Below are 10,088 nucleotides of genomic sequence, written 5' to 3'. Positions count from 1 at the left end.
CATCTCCCCCCCGTTTCCCCCCAGCTGTTCCTGGTCGAGCGCTCCGGTCGCCGCACGCTGCAGCTGGTGGGGATCGCAGGGATGCTGGTCTGCGCCGTCAGCCTCAGCGTCAGCCTGCGCCTGCAGGTCAGACCCATAGCGCCCCATAGCTGCCCCATAGCTGCCCCATAGCGCTCCATAGCGCCTCACAGTGCCCCATAGCGCCCCATAGCGCCCCATAGTGCCCAGCGCTGCATCATAGCTGCTCCACGGCGCCCCATCCCTGCATCATAGCTGCCCCATAGCTGCCCCATAGCTGCATCATAGCTGCCCCATAGCGCCCCATAGCTGCCCCATAGCGCCCCATAGCGCCTCACAGTGCCCCATAGCGCCCCATAGCGCCCCATAGCGCCCAACGCTGCATCATAGCTGCCCCATAGCTGCCCCATAGCTGCATCATAGCTGCCCCATAGCGCCCCATAGTGCCTCACAGTGCCCCATAGCACCCGATAGCGCCTCACAGTGCCCCATAGCGCCCCATAGCGCCCCACAGCTCCCTACAGCGCCTCACAGTGCCCCATAGCGCCCCATAGTGCCCCATAGCACCTCACAGTGCCCCATAGTGCCCCACAGCGCCACTGCCCCATAGCGCCCCATAGCGCCCCACAGCGCCCCACAGCAACCCACAGTGCCCCACAGCGCCCCATAGCGCCCCATTGCTGCATTATAGCTGCCCCATAGCAATTCACAGCTGCCCCATAGCGCCCCACAGCGCCCCATCCCTGCATCATAGCTGCCCCATAGCAATTCATAGCGCCCCATAGCTGCCCCATAGCTGCATCACAGCTGCCCCATAGCAATTCATAGCAATTCATAGCTGCCCCATAGCGCCCCACAGCGCCCCATCCCTGCACCATAGCTGCCCCATAGCAATTCATAGAGCCCCATAGCTGCCCCATAGCGCCCCATAGCTGCCCCATAGCTGCCTCATAGCTGCATCATAGCTGCCCCAGAGCACTCCATAGTGCCTCATAGCTGCCCCATAGCGCCCCATAGTGCCCCATCCCTGCATCATAGCTGCCCCATAGCGCCCCATAGTGCCCCATAGCTGCCTCATAGCTGCCCCATAGCAATTCATAGCTGCCCCATAGCTGCCCCATAGCAGCCCCATAGCGCCCCATTGCTGCATCATAGCCTAATCCCCCATAATCCCCCCTAAACCCATCTAATCCCCCATAATCCCCTCTAATGCCATCTAATCCCATCTAACCCCATCTAATCCCATATAATGCCCCCTAATCCCATCTAATCCCATACAATCCCCCATAGTTCCCCATAATCCCCCCAATCCCATCTAATCCCCCATAATTCCCCATAATCCCATGTAATCCCTTATAATCCCCCATAATCCCATCTAATCCCCCTAATCCCATGTAATCCCCCATAATCCCTTGCAGGACTCCCCAGGCGCCGGCGCCGTCAGCCTGCTGGGTGTCTTCCTGTTTGTGGCCTTCTTTGAGCTGGGCCCCGGCCCCATCCCATGGTTCCTTGCGGCAGAGCTTTTCCCGCAGGGCCCCCGACCAGCGGCCGTGGCTTTGGCTGGAGCGGCCAACTGGGCTGGGAACTTCGTGGTGGGGATGGCCTTCCCTGGGCTGCAGGTATGGGGCTGGGGGGATCAGATGGGATTACATGGGATTACATGGGATTACATGGGATTACATGGGATTACATGGGATTACATGGGATTAGGGGGGTTAGGGGGGTTTAATGGGGGATTAGGGGGGATCAGATGGGATTAGGGGGGATCAGATGGGATCAGATGGGATCAGATGGGATTAGATAGGATTAGATGGGATTACATGGGATTACATGGGATTACATGGGATTAGGGGGGATCAGATGGGATTAGATGGGATTAGGGGGATTAGATGGGATTAGATGGGATTACATGGGATTAGGGGGGTTTAATGGGGGATTAGGGGGGATCAGATGGGATTAGGGGGGTTTAATGGGGGATTAGGGGGGTTTAATGGGGGATTAGGGGGGTTTAATGGGGGATTAGGGGGATCAGATGGGATTAGATAGGATTAGATGGGATTAGGGGGGATTAGGGGGGATTAGATGGCACTAGATGGGATTAGATAGGATTACATGGGATTACATGGGATTACATGGGATTACATGGGATTACATGGGATCAGATGGGATGAGATGGGATTAGGTGGGATTAGGTGGGAATAGGTGGGAGTTCGGGGGATTAGATGGGAGTAGATGGGATTACATGGGATTAAGGATGTTTATGGGGGATTAGGAGGGATTAGAAGGGATTACATGGGATTAGGGGGTTTAATGGGGGATTAGGGGGGATTATATGGGATTAGATGGGATGAGATAGGATTAGATGGGATTAGATGGGATTAGGGGTGTTTATGGGGGATTAGATGGCACTAAATGGGATTAGATGGGATTAGATGGGATTAGGGGGTTTAATGGGGGATTAGGGGGTTTAATGGGGGATTAGAGGGTTTAATGGGGGATTAGGGGGGATTAGATGGGATTAGGGGGGATTAGGGGGGATTAGGGGGATTAGATGGGATTAGGGGGATTAGATGGGATTAGGGGGGATTAGATGGGTTTACATGGGATTACATGGGATTACATGGGATTACATGGGATTAGGGGTGTTTATGGGGGATTAGGAGGGATTAGATGGGATTAGGGGTGTTTATGGGGGATTAGATGGGATTATGGGGGGATTATGGGGGGATTATAGGGGGATTAGATGGGATTAGGGGGATTAGATGGGATTAGGGGGGTTAATGGGGGATTAGGGGGGATTAGATGGGACTAGATGGGATATGGGGGGATTATATGGGACAATAGGGGATTAGGGGGGATTAGAGGGGACTAAAGGGGGATTAGAGGGGACTATGGGGGAATAGGGGGGAATTGGGGGGGATTATAGGGGACTATGGGGAGGTTAGGGGGAATTAGGGGCATTAGGGGAGGATTAGGGGGGATTATAGTGGACTATGGGAGATTAGGGGGGATCAGGGGGGATTCTAGGGGACCATGGGTGGGTTAAGGGGGATTAGGGGGGATTATAGGGGACTATGGGGGGATTAGAGGGGATTATAGGAGACTATGGGGGATTTGGGGGGATTATAGGGGATTATGGTGGACGATGGGGGGGTTAGGGGGGATTGGGGGGGATTATAGGAGTCTATGGGGGATTAGGGGAATTAGGGGGGATTAGGGGGGATTAGGGGGGTTTATGGAGGACTATGGGGGGGTTAGGTGGATTGGGAGGATTATAGGGGTCTATGGGGGGATTATCGGGGATTATGTGGGATTAGGGGGGATTATAGGTGACTATGGGGAGATTGGGCAGGATTAAGTGGGGATTAGGGGGATTATAGGGGATTATGGGGGCAATAGGGGGGATTATAGGGGACTATGAGGGGGTTAGGGGGGATTAGGGGGTTTGTGGTGGGACTATGGGGGACTATGGGGGATTAGGGGATTTGTAGTGGGATTAAGGGGCACTATGGGGGATTTCTGGGGGGATCAGGGGGGTTTATGGGGGATTATGGGGGATTATATGGGATTATGGGGGATCTGGGGGCATTGGAGGGGATCTGGGGGGTTTGGAAGGGTTTATGGGTGGTTTATGGGGGGATTATGGGGGATTAGAGGGGATTAGTGTGGATTAGATGGGATTAGGGGTGTTTATGGGGGGATCAGGGGGGTTTATGGGGGGATTATGGGGGATTAGGGAGGATTATATGGGATTATGAGGGACTATGGGGGGGTTAGGGGGGATTAGGGGGGATTATAGTGGCCTATGAAGGGGTTATGGGAAATTAGGGGGGATTAGGGGGGTTTGAGGGGGACTATTGGGGGATTATGAGAGGATTGGAGGGAATTATAGGGGATTATAGGAGGATTAGGGGGGATTATAGGGGATTATGGGGGGATTATGGGGAACTATGGTGGGATTATGGGGGGTATAGGATTGATTAGGGGGGATTATTTGTGATTATGGTGGGATTAGAGGGGATGAGATGGGATTAGATGGGATTAGGGGGGGTTGGGGGAGATTAGATAGAATTATGGGGGATTAGATGGGATTATGGAAGGATTAGATGGGATTATGGGGATTATGGTGGGGTTTGGGGGGACGGGATTAGATGGGATTATGGGGGGATTAGATGGGATTAGAAGGGATTATGGGGGGATTAGATGGGATTATAGGGGGATTAGATGGGATTATGTGGGATTGTGGGGGGATTAGATGGGATTAGGGGGGATTAGGGGGGATTAGATGGGATTATGGGGGATTATGGGGGGATTAGATGGGATTAGATGGGATTTTGGGGGGATTATATGGGATTAGCAGGGGATTAGGGTGGGTTATGGGGGACTATTTGGGGATTATAGGGGATTATGGGATTATGGGTTTATGAACTCATTAACTAATTACCCCCCCCCCCTTCCCAGCATGCTCTGGGCCCGCTGGTCTTCGTCCTTTTCGCCGCCATGTTGGCAGCTTCATGGCTCTTCGCTTTCCTTCTGCTACCCGAAACCAGGGGGAGACCCTTCGAGGGGGGGGGGGGACGACGACGACATTCTGGCCCCCCCCCATCACCACCTGCGCCCCCCCCACGGGACCCCCCCAGCATCCTTTGCTGGGAGGGGGGGGGGGAAGGGAAAGGAGGAACCGAACTGCAGCCGCTCCGGGGGGGGGAAGATGGGTGATGGACCCCTCCCCTATCCCCACCCCCCAATAGGAATAAAATGGAGGGGACCCCCCCCCCCTAACCTGTGTAAATAAATGGGGAGCCCCCCCCCGGATGGAAAGAAAATTGGACCCCCCCCATGTTAATAAAGGGGACCCCCCCCCCATACGACCCCCCTCACAGGGAACCCCCCCAATAGGGGAATAAAGGTGGACCCCCCTCCCCATGTTAATAAAGGAGACCTCCCCATGGGAATTAAAGGGGACCCCCCCCATGTTAATAAATGGGGACCCCCCCCCTCCATAGGGGAATAAATGGGGACCCCCCCCCTCCTGTGTAAATAAATGGGGACCCCCCCCGGATGGAAAGAAAGTTGGACCCCCCCCCCATGTTAATAAAGGGGACCCCCCCCTCTACGACCCCCCCTCCTCACAGGGAACCCCCCCATAGGGGAATAAAGGGGGACCCCCCCACCTCTGTAAATAAATGGGGAGCCCCCCCGGATGGAAAGAAAGTCGGACCCCCCCCATGTTAATAAAGGGGACCCCCCCCCTCCATAGGGGAGTAAATGGGGACCCCCCTCACCTATGTAAATAAATGGGGAGCCCCCCCCCCAAATGGAAAGAAAATTGCCCCCCCTTTGTTAATAAAGGGGACCCCCCATAGGAATTAAAGGGGACCCACCTCCACTGTTGATAAAGGGGACCCCCCCCCCATACGACCCCCCCCCCCACAGGGAACCCCCCCATAGGGGAATAAAGGGGGACCCCCCCGGATGGAAAGAAAGTCGGACCCCCACCCGTTGTTAATAAAGGGGGACCCCCCCCCATAGGAATAAATGGGGACCCCCCACCCCCACGGAATAAATGAGAACCCCCCCCATAGTTGAATATTAGGGGGACCCCCCCCCCACCATGGGAATTAAAGGGGACCTCCCCCCCACTATGGGAATAAACGGGGGGGGGGCACAATAGGGGGCACTTGGGGGGTCATTGGGGACATTTGGGGAAGGGGACAATGAAGGGGACATGGGGACATTTGGGGACACGGTGGGGGGGGCGCACTGGGGGGGGGGAACAAAATGGGGGCACATTTTGGGGGTGGGGGGGCGCTGGAGACACTTGGTGCGGGCAGAGAGCGGCGCATGCGCAGTGTCTACAGCGGGGCTTCTGTAGCGCATGCGTAGGTGCGCGCCGCGGGGTTGCGGCTGCGCCTGCGCAGTGCTTACAGTGGTGCTGCCGATGCACATGCGCAGAGCGTAAAGTGGACATACCGCGGCGCATGCGCATTGCGCAAAACGGAAAGAGCGGCGGCGCATGCGCAGCCTGCGGGGTGGGGCGCTTTCGGGTTGCTATGGTAAAGCCAGGCCTAGCGTAGGGAGTGGAGAGTGAGCGAGGCCTAGTGCGGGGTGTGGAGCCTGGGGGGCAGCGGGGGTGGGGGAACAACGGGGCATTCTATGGGGTGGGGGGGAGTTCTTTGGGATGGGGGGGGGTTACACTGTCACCTTTCACCCCCCATGTCCCCCATGGCACTGGGATGGATTTGGGGTTGCCATGGCAACGTGAGGCCTAGCGTGGGGCGTGGAGCCTGAGTGAGGCCTAGTACGGGGCATGGAGCCTGGGCGGCAGAGGACTGGGGGGCTTCTATAGGGTGGGGGCTCTGTAAGAAGGGGGGGGTCACACTGTCACCCCCCTCACCCCCCCCCCAAGGACCCTATGGCCCCACGGCGGATCCTGGTTCTGGCCCGCTTCCTGACCATGATGGCTCACCTGGTAGCGCTGCTCATAGCCGTCATGGCGAGGGTGAGTGTCCGTCGTCCCCCCTCCCTGCAATAAACACCCCCCCCCCCCCAATTCCAAGCAGGAAAGCCACCATTTTGATGTGTGCCCCCCCCTCCAAAAAATAACCCCCCCCCCCCTCAGGAACCCTACGTCCGCGCCTCGCTGCCCCTCGAGTTCTCGCAGGAGGAATACAGCAACGCTGACACACTGTGAGCGGGGAGAAAATGAGGACCACCCCCCCCCCCCCATAAGGACTCGGACCCCCCCCCAACCTCAAAAAGTCCTCAGCCCACCCCCAAATAAACTCCGCTCCCCCCTTCATCCCTGTGCCCCCCCCCGAACCCCAAACCCCCCCCACTGCTGTGTGGTTTGTATTGGGGGGGGTTATGGGCACGCTATAGACCCCCCCCCAATTAGTGACCCTCCCCAATTAATCCCCCCCCCAAAGAGGGATCCTGCCCCCCCCCCCATATGGACCCCAATAAGCATCCCCCCCCCCCCAAATAATCCCCGTGCCCCCCCCCAAACCCCAAATCCCCCCACTGCTGTATGGTTGTATTGGGAGGGGTTATGGGGCACCCTATAGACCCCCCTCAATTAATGACCCTCCCCCAATTAATGACCCCCCCCCCATTAATCCCCCCCCAAAGAGGGATCCTGCCCCCTCCCCATATGGACCCCGACCCCCCCAATTAATCCCCGTGCTCCCCCCCCCCCAACCCCAAACCCCCCCCACTGCTGTATGATTTGTATTGGGGGGGGGGATATGGGGCACCCTATAGACCCCCCCCCAATTAATGACCCCCCTCCAATTAATGACCCCCCTCCAATTAATGACCCTCCCCCAATTAATCCCCCCCAAAGAGGGATCCTGCCCCCCCCCCCATATGGACCCCCGACCCCCCCAATTAATCCCCGTGCTTTCCCCCCCCCAACCCCAAACCCCCCCCACAGCTGTATGGTTTGTTTTGGGGGGGGGTTATGGGGCACCCTATAGACCCCCCCCCCAATTAATGACCCCCCTCCAATTAATGACCCCCCTCCAATTAATGACCCTCCCCCAATTAATCCCCCCCAAAGAGGGATCCTGCCCCCCCCATATAGACCCTAACCCCCCCCAATAAGGATCCCCCCCCCCCAAACAATCCCATGCCCCCCCCCCCCAAACCCCAAACCCCCCCCACTGCTGTATGGTTTGTATTGGGGGGGGGTTATGGGGCACCCAACAGCCCCCCCCCTTCCCCAAATTAACAGCCCCCCCCCCCCTTTTTGCCCCCCCCCAGGCTGCTGTGTGTTGTGGGGTCAGCACTGGGGCTGCTGGCTGTGGAACTGGGGGGGTTCTTTTCGGGGGTGTCCATGTTTCACCCCGGCCAGGGGCTGCTGTGTATCCTACAACCCCTAATTTGGGGGGGGGGGGGGCACCCAAATGTTGGGGGGGGGCACCCAAATGTTATGGTAGGAGGGGGGGGGGGGGTAATTGGGTTTGGGGATCATTGGGGTGAGAGCATCGTTTGGGGGGGGGGGGCTGAAATGTGGGTTGAGGGGGGTGAAATATGGGGGGGGATGTTGGAAAATGGGGGGGGGACTGTGGGGGGGGGGATGGAAAATGGGGGGGGGGATGTGGGGGGATGTTGGAAAATAGGGGGGGATGTGGGGGGGGGGGATGGAAAATGGGGGGGGTTGGGGGGGATGTTGGAAAATGGGGGGGGGGAATGTGGGGGGGGGGATGTTGAAAAACTGCATAGGGACCCCAAAGTGGGGCTGTGGACACCATAGGGACCCCAAAGTGGGGGGGGAACCCCATAGATACCCCAAAGTGGGGGGGGGAGACACTATAGGGACCCCAAAGTGGGGCTCTGGACACCATAGGGACCCCAAATTTGGGGGGGGGGGGACCGCATAGGGACTCAAAGTGGGGGGGGGGACCCCCATAGGGACACCAAACTGGGTGGGGGGGGCACCATAGGGACCCCAAAGTGTGGGTGGCGACCCCATAGGGACTCAAAGTGGGGGGCGGGACCCCATAGGGACTCAAAGTGGGGCTGTGGACCCCATAGGGACCCCAAAGTGGGGGGGGACACCATAAGTTGGGGGGGGGGAACCCATAGGGACCCCAAAGTGGGGAGGGGGACCCCAAATTGTCCTTGGGGGGGGGGGGGCAAGGGGGGGTCGGTTTTTTGCCCTTAACCCCGCAGCCACCTTGCTCCACGCCGGCGCCGCGCTGATCCTGGGCCTGAGCCTATTGGAGGAGTGGGACCTCAGTGCATTCACCTTCACCCTCTGCGTCTTCAGGTGGGATTTGGGGGGGGGGGGGCATCCTGTGGACCCCCCCCCTTAACCCCCCAAGCCCCCCCAATTTAATTAATCCTTTTCTCCCCCCCCCCCCCCCCCCCTTTTCAGCGTCCCCCCCGCTGCCATCGAGCTGCTGCTGCTGCTGATGGCGATGCACCTGAAGAGGAAGTTGCTGTGATGTCGATTTTTAGGGGGGGATTAATTTTATTGGGGGGGGCTTTAATTAAAGGGAAAGCGTTTATTTAACCCGGGGGGGGGCAACTTTTGGGGTCGAAAGCTGTCGATTTTTTAGGGGGAAAATGCCCCCCCCCCCCCCCCCCCGCCGCACCACCGAGGCGTCCGTTTGTTGGCAATAAAATATCGGAGCTCCGCCCATTGCTCCGCCCCTTATGCAAATGTCACATGCAGTCAGTACCCGCGGCGCTCTGTTCCCCCGCCCAACATGCAAATGAGACGTCGCAGCTGCTTCCCGGATTCTCCAGCTTTATGTAAATGAGCGCCGCGGTGCGTTGTGGGAGCGCATTTGGGGCAGGAAAAGGCACTTTCCGCCCAACGCAAAGCTCCGTGCGGGATAAACTGACGGCGATGCACCGTGGGGGTTGCGGCCGTTTGGATGAGCGCAGGAGCGGCCTCGGGCTTCTCGCCGTGCTCTTTACCGGTGTAGCTTTGAGTGGCGTTCGCCGCGCTGCAGCTTTCCGTTATCGTCAGTGCGGTACATCCTGACCTGCCCCCGCAGTGCGGGCAGTGCGTGATGAGCGGAGCGTGATGACGTGTGATTACAACCACGTGACGCGGGCCGGCAACACCCGCGGGCACCTCTCTGATGACGTCACGCTGTGGGGGCAGGCAGGAAGCGGAAGTGGCTCGGGCTCTTCTTTGTGTTCAGTGTTTGTGCGCGGAGCCGCCGCTCGGTGGCTGCTGTTACTGATGCGGTGCATGGGCAGAAGTCGATTTTGCTCCTCATTGGTCGGTTTGTTCTCCGAACGCGGTCCCTTATTGGCTCAGCTTAATGGCGCTAAATGAGAAGTGGGAGTGCACTTCCGGGAGATCCCACTCCGGAAGTTATAAACAAGCCAATGAGAAGCGAGCACCCGTCCTGACGTAGTGTGATCAGCCAATGAGAAACGATTATACAAATTCCAACGACCGAGCGCCTCCAGAAGTCGGGGCGGTGTCTGACCGGAAGTCATTGAGGTAACACCTTCCGGAAGTTGTGTAGGCAGCCAATAAGACTGTTCAATTTCCAATAAGTCCCGCCCTCCATTCGTAGCGGAAGTGGGCCGGCCGGAGTCACCTC

The 10,088-nt window shown here is 58.0% G+C and overlaps 2 protein-coding genes and 1 non-coding gene across 5 annotated transcripts; all 3 read left to right on the top strand.

Annotated features, from left to right (window-relative positions):
- Positions 1-4,753, top strand: LOC125687854 (solute carrier family 2, facilitated glucose transporter member 4-like). The gene is made up of 3 exons (XM_048933137.1): positions 1-126; positions 1,437-1,637; positions 4,480-4,753. Exons 1-3 carry the CDS (start codon positions 82-84, stop codon positions 4,735-4,737), a joined length of 504 nt encoding a protein of 167 aa, XP_048789094.1. The 5' UTR covers positions 1-81; the 3' UTR covers positions 4,738-4,753.
- Positions 4,754-5,860: 1,107 nt separating this feature from the next.
- Positions 5,861-9,036, top strand: TMEM107 (transmembrane protein 107). Of its 3 annotated transcripts, none has more exons than XM_048933133.1 (6): positions 5,861-6,074; positions 6,428-6,520; positions 6,641-6,708; positions 7,783-7,883; positions 8,695-8,791; positions 8,900-9,036. In XM_048933133.1, exons 1-6 carry the CDS (start codon positions 6,000-6,002, stop codon positions 8,967-8,969), a joined length of 504 nt encoding a protein of 167 aa, XP_048789090.1. In that variant the 5' UTR covers positions 5,861-5,999; the 3' UTR covers positions 8,970-9,036. The 3 variants fall into 3 exon arrangements, with proteins under 3 accessions (XP_048789090.1, XP_048789091.1, XP_048789092.1); XM_048933134.1 differs by having other exon boundaries at positions 6,048-6,126; XM_048933135.1 differs by lacking the exon at positions 5,861-6,074 and adding an exon at positions 6,081-6,105.
- A 456-nt stretch (positions 9,037-9,492) lies between these two features.
- On the top strand, positions 9,493-9,616 carry LOC125687858 (U8 small nucleolar RNA). The gene has a single exon (XR_007374498.1). It is a non-coding gene; the product is annotated as a U8 small nucleolar RNA (small nucleolar RNA).
- Positions 9,617-10,088: the final 472 nt, after the last annotated feature.

This window comes from Lagopus muta, unplaced genomic scaffold (assembly GCF_023343835.1).
Source record: "Lagopus muta isolate bLagMut1 unplaced genomic scaffold, bLagMut1 primary scaffold_93, whole genome shotgun sequence".
NCBI classification, from domain to species: Eukaryota; Metazoa; Chordata; class Aves; order Galliformes; family Phasianidae; genus Lagopus; species Lagopus muta.
This window is presented reverse-complemented; position numbering and strand designations above follow the sequence as displayed.